Genomic DNA, 15,849 nt, shown 5'->3' on the forward strand with positions numbered 1-15,849 from the left:
GTAATGAAAACAATATGTTATACCAGGCAAATGTAGAAAACACACTATTTTCCTTCCGCTATAATGAATGTGTAGGCGCTTTAAGACCTCCTTTTTCTCCCTCACAAGCCACCAAGAGAATCAAACCAACCACAAAGCAGTCTTGGGAAGGCAACCAGTGATTTAAAACTCCAGAGTACTGCACACATTCCTCTTTAATCTGTGCCTTTTAATCTTGTTTCAGACCAAAGATCAGTGCTGGCTGACAACTGCCTGTCTTTGGCACGGCCCCAGTGGTCAGTCACAATCCAAGAAGAAAAAGCTATAATTCAGCAAAATAAATATGTGCACTGAAACTCCACGGCATGTAAAGTTGTTCTTACTACTGAACCCAGGGCAAGAGCACAGCAAAAAAAAAAAAAAAATCTGCGAACGTCAATTTGGCTTAGTTTAACATACAAATATATGTAATATATATATATATATATATATATATATATATATATATATATATATATATATATATATATATATATATAACTAGTTCTAGCTTTGATAGATTAGATAAATATATATATTAGATAAATGTTTGCATATAAATTAGGCCAATTGGTATTAAATCATATTGTATTTCTATCTATCTATAAAAAGGTATTCTGGCTATTCACAGAATAGCTGTCTGTGGGGATGACACAAATGCAAATACTGTACCTATGATATCTACAATCTACAATATTACATAATATTAAAATTCGATTGTTGAAGAAAATATTTCACCAACTCTACAAACTCCAATCTTTAGCATCCGTTAATAGGCACCACTCCAATGATTCTCCATCGACTACTTGGAAGGAACTATTACCGTTCCTGAGAAATCAGTACAGATAAGTTCTGGTGCCTGCTATTCTACTTGTCTGACAGGCTCTGCACTCAATGTCAGGTGGGCAGTGTCAGGTAGGAGCAGGAAAAGGAGTGTGATTCAGAGCTCCAATCAGAGGAGGACAGAAACACACGCCTTGCCTGCTCCTGTCTGACACTGCCTACTAGGCAGTACAGAGTCTAAATAGCATATCAGGCACCAAAACCAACAGCACTTTACTGATATATTTATTTATAGTAAGAGGTCTTCTATCTGGGCAAATTGTACAAAGAATAGGGCATAACTTGCAGATCAGTGGGAGTTTCCATTTTGAATGGAGCGGTGGTTGGATTTTTCAACTCAATAGGAGTGCCGAAAATAGCTAAAATACAGCCCCAGATGGGAAAATCCAGCAACTTACTATACAATATAGAATTATTTTTTACTGCACTGTATTATTTGCTGCTTTCCAAGATTTAATATGGATGGAGCTCTACAAGTGTGTACCTTTGCAGTCCATCTGCTATATAACACATTTTGCCACTGATTTATTTATGAAATTCTAAGGTAGTGAATAAGTGTTTAATTGTATGGGGTCCCAGGATCAGTAGAACTGGGGTTAGCAAAAGACACAGAGTGCCCTATGTGAATGGATGGTACATAAATTTACTTCTATGGGACTGCTGGAAGTTCACAGGAATGGTGCACATACAGTATGTGGCCTCCACTCCATTCACTTACATGGGACCACCAGAAGTTGCAATAGGTTTTAGCTTAGATAAAATTAATGTCTACTGGTCTTTTTCTTCCAACTCTTTCAGCTCTCGCACACGGGCTTAATATATAAAAAAGTTCTATGTGGAAAAAACCTCTACCACTTTACTTTAACTGGTGGCAAATATTTATTGATATAAAGGACTTATTTTTCAGGTTTTGACTTTCTAGTTAGAATTGGTACTAAGCGTTACTTATTCCACAAACTCTCTTGCCAAACATATAGGATAGGTTGTGGTAGTGTATCTACAACAACCTCATCAGTCCATTAATATCAGCACAAATTTTTTACATTAGCTTTATTTTGTAAAATAAAAATCCAGTCCACAAAACAATACATGGTAGACTGGATTGTAAACAATAAAATCTACAGTCTACATTGTCTGTGCCCTGTGTATAACAATAAGGTGCCTCCATCAATCCAATCTTTTTCTAAGCAGATACAAGAAATTGACCAAAGCCAGACAACAGAACAAGAATTAAAAGCATGCTGGGGAGTGAATAAGAACTTACCAAGGAGCTTTAATGGAAAAACATCCTGCTCCAAACAGGTAAGGACTTCACATAGGAGGGGAAAAGGCAAACAAATTAGATAAAGAAACCTTACAACATACATTACTTAAATCAAATTAGTTAGGTGGATGCTGAAATATGACACATCTGGACATCATAAACCTTTTGTATGCCATTCTTCGAGTTCTACATTTATAAAAGGTACCTTCTGCAACCTCCAACATGTGTGATAACATGTCATCTGAAGAGACAAGTCACAAATATGTGGATGCTGGGACCATGTGATCAGTCATCAATATGGATAACATGTAGTTATGCAGCATCAGAACCAAAGAGTGGTGGGGACACAGAAGACCAAAAGTAGGTGAATAGAAAATAGGTACAATTGGTTTACAATTCTTTAGGTCAAATAAAACCGTATTTGAGTTCACAGAAACACCTTTAAAAATGACAAATAAAAGTTGGTGTATATATAATACTTTTATGGCAGCCGGTTCTTCTGCAGGTTTAATAAATACTAATGTATAGAGGTCCCATCATTATGAGGGTCTGACCTCTGGGACCCACACCAATCCTGAGAAAGAACCATCTAAAGTCTCTTCCTGCAAAGAAGCATTCCCGGCTGTCTGCTGTACAGGGGACTAGAGCATAACTGTACTGCAGATCCCTGCATAGTGAGGATCCAGGAATACCATAGGGAAAACGGGCTGCAGAGATTAAGTTCTCTTTATTCAGAGCAACAGTAGATTCTCTCACCAAACAGAATATTATGGTATTGGGAAAACCTGTTAATATACTGTGAATTATTTTATAATGTTTATGCCAAGAACATACCAACATAAAATAAAAAAAATATATATGTAAAGCAGAGCAGTAAATTCTGCCAATGTAAACAATATTAAAAACTTCAGATTGCTCCTTAGGAAGCATCTCCTACACTTTTTTGAGCTATTAGTAAGTGTCAACTGACAATATATTATCATAGAAGCATACAAACAACTGGCATCCTGATTTTTCATGGTCAGGAAATGTTACTTAGCGAATGAGTCTTTGGGGTTTGCCTGTCTTTGAATAAGTCTAAAGGCTGGAGTTTTAGTAACCAATCACATTCACTCCAGCCAACCTCTGAATATAAAGTTATATGACAGGACAGTTATTTGTCAGCATGCAGAAGAAGCTGATGAATAATGTATTCTTTCATTCTTGGTGGCATGCATAATACATATTCATGAGAAGATCTGTTTATAAATATGTGGCAAAAAATCTAGTAAGCTCAGAGTATACAGTCATGGGCGTAAGTGTTGGCACCCCTGAATCTTTTCCAGAAAATGAAGTATTTCTCCCAGAAAATTATTGCAATTAGACATGTTTTGTTATACACATGTTTATTTGATTTGTGAGTATTGAAACAACACAAAAAAAACTGAGAAAAAAAGCCAAAAATTATATTTTTACACACAAAACCCCAATACTGGGACAGACAAACTTACTGGCACCCTCAACTAAATATTTGGTTGCACATCTTGTGGATACAATAACTGAAATTAATTGCTTCCTATAACCAACAACAAGCTTCTTACACCTCTCAAGTGGAATTTTGGACCACTCTTCTTTTGCAAACTGCTCCAAGTCTGTCTCTCATATTTCAAGGGTGTCTTTTCTCAAAAGCAATTTTAAAATCTCTCCACAGGTGCTCAATAGTATTCAGATCCGGACTCATTGCTGGCCACTGCAGAATTCTCCAGCACTTTGTTTCCATCCATTTCTGGGTGCTTTTTGAACTATGCTCGGGGTCATTTTCCTACAGGAAGACCGATGACCTAGGACGCAAATCCAGCTTTTTGACACAGGGCCCTACATTGCAACCCAAAATTGTTTGGTAATCGTCAGATTCCATGATGTCTTGCAAACAGTCATCTTTGAACCCCAACCATATTTGACTGTTGGTACTGTGTTCTTTTCATTGTAGGCCTCATTCCATTTTCAGTAAACAGTAGAATAATGTGCTTTACCAAAAAGGTCTATCTTGGTCTTATCGGTCAATAAGACGTTTTCCAGGAAGGATTCTGGCTCACTCAGGTAAAAATGCAATCTAGTTTTTTTATGTGTCAGCAGTGGGGTCCTCCTGGGTCTCCTGCCATAGCATTTAATTTCATTCAAATGTCGACAGATAGTTCATGCTGACACTGATGCACCATAAACTTGTAGGACAGCTTGAATTTCTTTGAATCTTGATTGGGGCTTCTTATCCACCACTTTTCATCACTTTTTCTTTTCCATCCACATCTAGGGAGATTAGCTATAAGTGCCATGGGCTGTCAATTTCTTGATTAAGTTGCGCACTGTGGACAAAGGAACATCAAGATCTTTGGACATGGACTTGTAACCTTGAAATTGTTTATATTTTTCCACAATTTTGGTTCTCAAGTCCTCAGACAGTTGTCTTCTCCTTTTTCTGTTCTCCATGCTTAGAGTGGCACACACAGACACACAATGCAAAGATTAAGTGAACTTTTCTACTTTTTATCTGTTTTCAGATGTGATTTGTATATTGCCTACACCTGTTACTTGCCCTTTGAATGACCAACGCATGTTTGAAATAAAGTTATTTACCCACTATTTTGAAAATATGGCAATACTTTTGGCCCATTTTGGCCTATTTTTATGTGTTTTGTAAGTTTTGTTTGAAATTATGTCCAAATTTTGTTTTTTTTTCTGTTTTTTTGTGTTGTTCCAATACTCAAAAAAGGATATAAACATGTGTATAACAAAACGTGTAATTGCAATAATTTTCTGAAAAAAATTTAGGGGTGCCAACACTTATGGCCATGACTGTAAATTATATAAAGAGAATAACCATCATTTAGAGTGCAATGTATTTCACCTTTCCCAAATGACTAGCCCAAGCGTATTAAAGACAGCACTGTTGTTTAAAGGGAGTTTGTCACCAGGGTGAAATATGTAAAAACCATCAACACAGTTAGATAGGTTAGGCACATCTGCATGTTACTTTTTTTCCCATGAAAATTTGTGCCTCTACTTCTGGGATATTCATTTATTACACAATATGCAAATTAACTTTCTGGAGCACAAAGGTCGGCTCCATTGCTCTAAACTGGAGTGCTTCACATTGTTCTAATACATCAGATTGATCACTACAACACAAGGCCATGCAAGTTCTTAGCATAGCTCCTTTGCCCTGTCACAGATGAGAGGGGGAAGGAGAGAATATAAGAGCAACGTGGGGTATTGAAGTTTTGAGCAACAGAGCCTCTGTTGGCTTCCCAGACTGCTCATTTGAATACAGTAAATTAATTTAATATCTCAGCAAAATGTCAGATTTGGGTACTATATACTGCTACGAACTGAACTTTCAAAAATCACTTTGTAAAGTCTTGAATAGCTTGATAATGTTCCTGGAAAATAATTGGAAGATGTATATTAAGGCCTCTTTAGTGTTCTCTAAAACTGGGATACAAAACTGAAATATTCAAAGAATTCAATAATGGCAGAGTTTTGGGGGCCTTCACTGCAGGCTTGCAGCACTGGAGTCCTAGTTTCAAATCTGATTGGGGACAACATCTGCAAGGAGTTTGTATGTACTGCCCATGTTTGCATGGGTTTCCTCTGGGCACTCCAGTTTCCTCCCACACTACAAAGACATACTGATATACTAAATGTACAGAAGATTGTGAGCCCTATATGGGACAGTGATTGACATTGATGCGGAGTATGTTGGCGCTATACAAGTAAGCAAAATAAATAATAATAAAAAGGATATGCAAGCAGTGCTTGAGAAGGAGAACCCCACACGAATGCTCAACACTAATATGTGAAGAGCCTCTTGAAGCATTGCAGACACATCTGTCTTAAAAGGACTCTGGAAGCAGCAAACAGAACCCTCCAGTTGTTAGATACCCTTACTTACATTGTTACTGAGCTATGACAGTTTTGTCTTGAATATCTTTAACTTATGCTGCATGTCCTCTCATCTTAAAGCTATAGACTGCCTGTGAAACAACTTCTGTCCACAAAAATGTTAAATGGCTGTCATGGGAATACAGGCATGTATATACCTGGAGAAATCTTCATAGAATTATTAACTTTTACAGTATGACTCATCCTATACAGTTGCATTGGGAAAGGCAAGGTTTTTTGGGGCACCTAGTCCAAAAAAGCTTTCCTTTATATGACCGGTAATAGTTTGCACACTTGGATACAATGAAATATATATACACATATGTGATATTGTATCATGAAGTGACTTCCTATGTGTACCTCTATGTGGTTACTTGCTGTTTGCATTATGAATTGTAGGCTTTCTAAAGGTATGCCAGTATGTCAAGTTAAGGATAGATACATCCTTATACAAACAAAAAAATTAAAACAATCCAGCATGCTTGGAATGGACAGGGTGTGGATGTTGGTGGATAATAGCAAACTAGTAGAAGTTGCTCAAGTGTTTCACTAGCTTAGTTAAGGAGGACACTTGACCTCAAGCACACCATTGCTGGAATACAGAACAGAGAAGACATAGCTATGTGGTCGTACACTTCCCCAATCAACTAGATTCTCTTTGTTCTATATTGGTGAAAAACACTTAGGTCCTAATTGTCTTTGGTATAAAGATGGCAGCTGCCCAGTCTTACCAGTAAATCTCATCACCAAGATCAGAGACAGATACTAAGGTATTTCTATTCTAATGTGGAACAGAAACTATGTATATTTGACAAAGGTTAAACTAGCAAGATTAGCATTAAATTTCCCATAGAGAACAGACATACAAGGTGCTCAGTAAACTTTATATTGGGAGAAAATTGAGGTCAGGCTTCTAGAAGCTTGCATTGTGCTGCATGTTGTACCACAAAAGGAAAATGTCTGAATACAACATATTATATAAAACAATATTACAGATGCCCCATGAAAATCACAGAATACACAATCATCCCTCGGCATGAAAATTTTGACAAGCGTCTGTTCTGTGCATCAGCAAAATGGCTGTACACAAATGACAAGGCGGCTCCTTTCTTGACATGACAGCTCCAGATGGCCACGTTCTATGACAATCAACAGTCAATGTCAGAATTTTAAAAAATGGATAAATGTAAAATTATAAATACTGTGACATGAAAATTCATGAATGTTAAGATAAAATGATAAAGTATTGAAATATCCATGATGATTCGGAGTGACTGTCCATGTACAGCAGATACCGAAAGATTCAGCGTAAATGGCGAATAAAATCTACCACACTGTTCGATAAATAAAATAAATAGGAAGCTTGCTGGTGTTCATATTAAAAATATATATATATATATATATATATATATATATATATATATATATATATATATATGCATATAAACAGAACTGATGAAGAAACAATTCAAGAAAACATCTCTGTAAAGGGAAGACATCTGGTGATGATACTACTGAGCAAGACATAAGTAAATTAGGAGGTTAACCAAGGAGAACATAGATGCTTGACCTTCAAAGAAGGAAGTAAAGAAAATATACGGCATTGTTAAATATGAAATTTTGAAGAAAATATTACAGCTACGCTTGTAAGTTATAACATGTGTAGACTATATACAACAAAGTAACCAACAAGGCAAAAAGAACGCTCTCAAGTGAAATAAGTATAAAGCAAATGCAAACTGAAAAGTCTTGAGTAAAGTTGTCAGTGGGTCACAGTGATTCCCACTCCAACCAGGCCCATAAGTCAGGAGGGCCTATAGCAATGCCTCACATTATAGAGAAGAACGTTCCTGATTTACAAGGCCTGATGATACCAAGAACCAGACAGCCACTTGTACAATCCATGACATTGAGACGGGGGGAATATACATCGCAAGGAAGGCCGGCATCGCAAGGAAGGCCAACTATGTTCAGAGTTTGTAGATGAAGGGAAATGTGTCATCAAAATGTGCATATTATTTATTAATATAAACATTTTTTTCAGATGTTCTGCGTATTTTTATATGAACACTTTCTACATTATCGCACAATTGGGCTGAGATTTCCTATTTTACACTTTTGGCTCTGTTGTATAGAATCCCTGATCTTTGTATAATGGAATTTTATTTCACCTCCTCCTAGACTAATATATGTCCTGTTGAATCTGATGAAGGGGTTATCCCCTAAAGAAGGTATTTAAAGGATCAATAAAAAAAATCTCCATTACTTCAGAGGAAGGGAATGAGTGCCTGTTTTAATACTACATAGCACTACTGAATTTTCCAGTATTAGTATATGGACCAATCTGACCTTTAACTACTCAATACAGCTCTCATATAGCATATCCACTCTACAGAAATATCTATACAGACAATGAGCAAATTATTTACGTGGATATTCTATATGGCAACTTTCTGGAAAAGTGGTTAACTCCTTTCTGATATCTGACTTACATGTACTGTGTATCATAATGTCATGCAGGAGATATGTAGAGGGCAAAGCAACTAAGCCATCTACATATAGGGCAGACACAAGTTGTATTATACAGTAGGCGTTTTGCCCTAACAGTTACAGACATTGTCAGCTTCAGACAGTGACTTAGTAGCTGCACTCAACTGAGACTGTGGCATCTAAGCCTTTGTACAGCATAGGTGACATCTTTAATGCAACAGTCCCAAAAAATAATAAGTAATCAAAAAGCCATATGTACCCTATTTGCTTGACCTGCACGAAAAATCTCTTACACAGCTTTGTGAAATAATATAAAATATAATAAAATACAAGTATTTATTTATTTTAAAGGTATTAAAACATAACAAAAACTACATAAATGTATCATTGTTGTGACTGTACTCTTCATTTTTATTCCACAGTGAACAGCGTAAAAACAAAACCTGTAAGAAAATTGCAAAAGTGAGTAATTTTTTTCCAATTCCATATCCTTTGCGTTTTGTTTCTGGCTTCCCAGTACATTGTATGGAATATTAAATAGTGCCAATAGGAGATACAATTTGTCATGCCCCCCCCCCCCCCAATATGGCTTTGTAAATGTAAAAATATAAATGCTATGGATTTTACAAGACAGTGAGAACAAGATAAAAAAAAGGAAAAAAACTTGCAGTGGCTGAAAGGGGTAACAATAATATCTTTTATAGAGATTTGTAGAAAGATTTTGAAGGGGTTCTTCTTTTGTTGATGACCTACGATAGGTCAGCAATAAAAGGTCAGAGGTGGGTCGACACTTAGGACCCTCGCTGATCAGCTGTTTCATGCCATATGCCAGTCTCATATATGTACACATTGGGAGAAATACTTTACAGAATGACAAATTTTCATTACAAGCATAGAAGGGTTAAGTTAGGATTTGCTTTTTTTTCTTTCAAAAGAAACCTAGCACTTAACATCCTCTTAAAGGGACAAAGAAAAAGCCTCCTCCTTTTATACCTTTTTAATCTGTTGCAAATCGTGTCTTTGCATGAAGGGAGAATGAACCATAAAAGAGATGGAGAAGGGGAAAGCAGATTCAAGATGCAGTTAGTGATTATAGCCTGGCTCCAAAGGTTAAATTGCAGCCATACAGCTTTTAAAAGAATGAAAAAAAGAGCACAAAAAAGCTTTAGAGGCAACTGACATGGCTTGAAAGCCATATTTTAGTGTCTGTGATCACAGTTTTGTTTTATGTTAATGCGATTATAATAACTACAGAATTTTCATAGTTGTGTCTCTTTCAAAAGGAGACACCCATCGGCAGCATTGAGAAATGGGCAGTACACCAAACACGATCCTAGCCTAGTCTGGCCTAACTCACACATTTCTATTTTCCATGTTGTCATTTCCCCAGCTGTGGCCTTTTTCTTTTTACTTCACACGCTTCAATTGTTATATAATCCCCAGAACTAAAATTACAATTTTCCAATGTTTCTTTGCTATAGTGATAAATACTGTGCTCTTAGCTGTAATGTTTGCAGACAAAGTTACAAAGCTTAATATAATGTATATATATATAACATTAAAACCACTGACAGATGAAGTGAATAACACCGATTATCTTCTGACAATAAGGCTACATTCATATGACGCATGACATACGTTTTTTTTGTTTGTTTTTTAACAGACATGGCAGCATTAATTACATAGTAAGTAAATGTATTCTGTTCACTTGAAAGTTATTTTGAAAGTCCATCATGGTTCAACAAGATATAGGTCATATCCAATTTTTGGACATTTTAATGGCTGCATTCATACACTGAAATATATGAGGAATCCATAAAAACGGGTGCAAGACGGTAGTGAAAAATTGATGTTTTTCACAGTCGTTTTGCACCATTTCCATCCACATCTAGCCTTAGGGTGCTAATACTCTAGTACTTTTTCTGAAATTGATGAAAATAACCACTGATCAAAAATGTAAATGTGGTTCAAAAAGTTCAAACTAGAGATGGGCAAACCTCTCAAGATATGTTTCGAGTTCGGCAGCTTAGACCCCATTTCCTTTTTGGTTGAAAAGTTCGGTACAAACCACAGCTTAAATTGGCTTAAAACATAGTATAGAACACTCTTAGCCTAAGGGCTCACATAGCCGGCCACAGCCAAAAAGTGCTGTGGGAAAATCCAGAAACACATCTCGAAACAGCAGCTTGTGGACTTTCCCAGTATGCAGTGGTTAGGACCTACAAAAAGTGATCTAAGGAAAAACAATATAATCAATGTAGGTAGAGTAGCCTAATGTTGGACGCACTAAAACTATAATCTTTATTAAAAAAACAAAGATCCCAAACCCCAAAAAAATAAATACAATTAGAACCAAAAATAGAAAGGAACCATCGTCTCCACTAAGGGTGAATTAGTTTGTGGCTTAACATGGGATGCAAACCTGCACCATATGTGTTTCAAAAGCACAGTTTCACCCCAGCTGAATACTGGTGGCCCTTTTATAACAATTGCCGTGAGTATAGGGAGTTTAACTGTTCTCCAAAGCTTCCTATATTGTAAATATACCTGGGGGTACAAATTGTGGAGGGGTGCAATAATTCATATAAACACAGCCTCAACACATGTGTCATTTACTGCCAAAAACACGCGCCAGAAGCCCCAAGAATTGCTAACTCAGTGAAAAACTAAAAACTGAATTACTAACTATAAATGGGCAAACTAACGCGTTTCAAAGCTGGTAAAGATTCCTAGTGCCGGCAAATCATCAGAGGACTACTGTGGTAAAGCTGCTAGGAGGTCTAACTAAATTTTCTGGTTATGCAATACTAGAATTAGGAGTGAAGCATTCTGGCTCCAATGTTTGCACTGATACACGGCGGCCAAACTGAACTAATATGTCGGAGTTCTCAGAGGTCAGACACTACCAACCAGACATTTATTGTCTATGCTGTGGACAGGTGATAGGAAGCATGGTGAATCAGTAGTTAGCATTGTTGTCTTGCAGCGCTGAATCCTTAGGTTCAAATCTAACCGAGAACAACATCTGAAAGGAATTTGCGTGCTCTTGCCTGGGTTTTCTCCTATACTCCAAATACATACTGATACGGAACTTAGATTGTGAGCTGTATATGGGATATTGACTGACAATGTCTGTAAAGCGCTGTCGAATATGTTGGCACTATATATAAGTAAGAGAAATGAAATAAGTTTAAAGCTTGTATCCGTTAGCCAACAGCGATTCAATCCACTGCAAATAACAATAGCAGTGAAGTGAACCTACAGCATCTGAATTATTATTGCATTAGTTTTTATACTCTGCAGTACATGGTTTTAGCCATAGACAGGTCAGCTACAGGTTCTCCTACTGTGGACACCCCACAGCGGAGTGGCACAGCACATGTGCCCATAGACTTTCCATTTCTTTTTTTTCTTTTTTTTTTCTTTTAATGTAGATTGTGAGCCCCACACATAGAGCTCACTATGTACATTTTCCCTATCAGTATGTCTTTGGAATATGGGATGGAACATACAAACTCCTTGCAGATGGTTTTTTGCCCTTGGCAGGATTTGAACACCAGGACTCCAGTGCTGCAAGGCTGCAGTGCCAACCACTGAGCCACCCTGTGGCCCCCAGCCTTTCCATTTCTTGTACCACCGCTAAATACATGACAAAATCAACTGTAAAAAAAAATAAAAATCAAAGGACCACATACAGCAAATTTCTTCAAATCGTAATGCTTATTTTTATCAATAGTATTCCAACAAATATACTTTGACTCAGTATAAAATAAGAGGGCCTGGAACACATTAACTTGTGCCTATACCAAACTTCAAACAAAGGATATTCAGAACAAATAGCACAAATGATAGGAAAAATGTAAATGATAAGATCTTTACCCTGGTCTTGGATCACAGGCTCTCCCATCATCTTATAGAAATAAAGCCTACTATGCCTCAGTTTAGAGATAAAAAGAAATCCTACTTGTTCTCTACTGTGTATTGACATTTAAAGCTAAAAAGACAAATTTATGATTTTGTTGTTAGGCCATAAAATCTGTATAACCAACAACTGCAACTAACAACGATCACAATGTCAAATCCAAAATTCTTTTCAATTAGTAAACACGTTGGGGAAGATTTCTGAACATCGCCTTCTGCCATTATTAATACCAGTTTTCTGGCGTAAATATTAAAAAAAGAAAAAAAAGAACAGCTGGGGAAGGTGGCCCCACTCACACTACACACCCTTCAAGTAAAGTATCAAGGGCACAGTAAGAGACAAAAAAATTCACAATTTTTTTATGCAAAAAAGTCAGAAGGTATGGAGAAGAGGAAGAGGGGCATGAACACAATGAGCTAAGGGGAAAGTTATGACCCAGGGGTGCTCGGAACATAGGGGGAGCGCCACCAGTGCTCCGTGATCGTAATTAACATAACAGAAAAAACTGATTTTAGCAGAAACGGCGGGGAGAAGAAAAGAATGAAAAGTAGGAGTAAAATAGCCTTTTTAACGTGCCATTAGTTAAAAAGTGTTTTTCTAATGACTATCTTTGTTGCTATGGTGACCAAAATACTTGAAGATCAAAAACCTCTCTCTAAACATCTTTGCATGTCCACAGAATAAAATTTCACTGTTATGTTATATTATATCTAAATCGACACATTCAAATATACATTCAGATATATGCTAGGTGAAAAACATATATGGAGTGGATTCATCTTATGGGACTATTGATTAACTATTCAGACATCAGCTCTGATATATCTTAAAGTTTCTAAACTTTCTGATGGCAACACATTCTTGAGCAATATAAGGCACAATAAAGGAGCAGATTTACTAATAATGTTTAATGGCCCTTTTACATTAGCGATCTTTCTGTCGGTGTGCATCTGTGAAAAATCGAAAAAACACGCAGACAATAAATGCACCCAATATAATTAATGGGGAATTTCACATATCCACTGCTTTTTACAGACATAGAGATAGTGAGAATACATAGTGGAAGGCAGTATTTTTTCTCATTACTTTATTCTTCTCGGTCATTCACGTGAAAGGGGATGTAAAAAACATTGGACAGCACACAGACAACATCAATGCAGATACCACCTGGCAATTCATATGAATAGCTGGGAAGCTACAGCTATCCCGCCCCCCAACTCTACCTGCACTTTAATTGGATTGAGTTACTCCTGGCCACATTGACAGTAGGTGAATTCAGTAACACTCTTCACATAGATAGTGAAATGACTCTTATGTAGCTTAGCATTAGCCAAGTTCATTCTGCGGAAAGGACCTTTAAGATGAGCCCAAATTCATGTTTCTAATTATTTACCACAGAAGACAGCTGTAGGCAAGTAAAGTTTTTCTTTATCTTTATACTGCTGGAGTTTTTGTCTTTTAGGTTTTGCTGGCCCACTTGGATTTTATTGGATTTTTTTTTATTAAATGGTGGAAGAGGGTTGCCTGGGATGTCTTTGTGTTTTAAAAAATACTTTATTATCACCTTAGTAATGGCTGTTGTCTGATTTAAGGTGGGGCTTACGCTAGGTTCACAATAGCGTTTGGATCTCGTCATTCAGGTCCACATGAGGACTTTTCTCTCTGCTAATTTTAAGCAAATTCTCTGGTGAAGTCTCCTATGGAGACTCCAACATATGTGTGAACCCAGCCTTAGTGATAGCCAGTGAAAAGGCTAGCACTAACCCCCACAATTATTATACCAGTACCCAATGCCATCAGAGTGCTGGGAAAAGTCAAATATTGTCCAATACCCAGGTCTCTAATGAATGAGCTAGTAAAGGTACTCCTGGGCTACATATTATAGTTATCCAACCAGGGTTACATCTGGTCAAATCAAACATAGGCCATTGAAGTGGCAATTGTATGGACAATAAGAGAAGAAAAGAGAAAATCACTTTGTGGAAGATGGTTTTTCTTTTCAATTCTATAGGAATACAGGGTATCTTGGTGATGGATGATGTTATTGCTATTAAGTATATACAATCCTATGAAAAAGTTTGGGCACCCCTATTAATCTTAATCATTTTTAGTTCTAAAAATTTTGGTGTTTGCAACAGCCATTTCAGTTTGATATATCTAATAACTGATGGACACAGTAATATTTCAGGATTGAAATGAGGTTTATTGTACTAACAGAAAATGTGCAATATGCATTAAACCAAAATTTGACCAGTGCAAAAGTATGGGCACCCTTATCATTTTATTGATTTGAATACTCCTAACTACTTTTTACTGACTTACTGAAGCACAAAATTGGTTTTGTAAGCTCACTGAGCTTTGAACTTCATAACCAGGTGTATCCAATCATGAGAAAAGATATTTAAGGTGGCCAATTGAAAGTTGTTCTCCTATTTGAATCTCCTCTGAAGAGTGGCATCATGGGCTACTCAAAACAACTCTCAAATGATCTGCAAACAAAGATTGTTCAACATAGTTGTTCAGGGGAAGGATACAAAAAGTTGTCTCAGAGATTTAATCTGTCAGTTTCCACTGTGAGGAACATAGTGAGGAAATGGAAGACCACAGGGATAGTTCTTGTTAAGCCCAGAAGTGGCAGGCCAAGAAAAATATCAGAAAAGCAGGGAAGAAGAATGGTGAGAACAGTCAAGGACAATCCACAGACCACTTCCAAAGAGCTGCAGCATCATCTTGCTGCAGATGGTGTCACTGTGCATCAGTCAACAATAGAGCGCACTTTGCACAATCAGAAGCTGTATTAGAGAGTGATGAGAAAGAAGTCGTGTCTGTAAGCACGCCACAAACAGAGTCACCTGAGGTATGCAAATGCACATTTTGACAAGCCAGCTTCATTTTGGAAGAAGGTCCTGTGGACTGATGAAACAAAGATTGAGTACCTGTTCAGTGTCAGTGATGTGATATGGCCTCTTGGAGTACCTTGAGAGCCCATGTAAAATGCATGATTGGCTGCAACTCCGTTTACTTCTAGGGGATTTATTGGAGATAGCCAAAAGTTCCATACAAGTCAATGGAGTGGTGGCCCATTTAGGCTCCACTCTCATGAACATTGTGGTCCTAGCTGTTGGATCCTAAGTCATCAGATATTTTTCCCTTATCCTGTGGATAAAGGATAAGTGTCTGTAGTGGGGAAAATACCGTTAAGGCATTCTAGTTTCCAGGAATATGTAAGTTTGTCAATGCATCTCGAATCTAAAGCAAGGTTACATAGACTTCGAACAAGGCAGAGCTTCTAAAAGCAATGTGAACAGAGCCCAATTACATAGTCCTAACCCTAAGTTGTTTCTTGAAGGAGCAAGAAGTGCATAAAATTATGGCCTTGCTGTCGCCCTGTCAG

General features: G+C 37.1%; 1 protein-coding gene across 5 annotated transcripts in view; it reads right to left on the reverse strand.

The window, feature by feature from the left end:
* Positions 1–15,849, reverse strand: part of BCAS3 (BCAS3 microtubule associated cell migration factor) — an 849,167-nt gene that overhangs the window by 448,775 nt on the left and 384,543 nt on the right. For 3 of the 5 annotated variants that reach the window (XM_075264760.1, XM_075264763.1, XM_075264761.1), the window contains exon 17: positions 2,126–2,170. The exons of the other annotated variants lie outside the window; for them this stretch is intronic. In XM_075264760.1, coding sequence (XP_075120861.1) covers positions 2,126–2,170 — 45 coding nt within the window. The remainder of the gene's footprint in view (positions 1–2,125; positions 2,171–15,849) is intronic. 5 annotated transcript variants of the gene reach the window in all.

The sequence above is a fragment of the Leptodactylus fuscus genome, chromosome 2 (genome assembly GCF_031893055.1).
Source record: "Leptodactylus fuscus isolate aLepFus1 chromosome 2, aLepFus1.hap2, whole genome shotgun sequence".
In the NCBI taxonomy this organism is placed as follows: Eukaryota; Metazoa; Chordata; class Amphibia; order Anura; family Leptodactylidae; genus Leptodactylus; species Leptodactylus fuscus.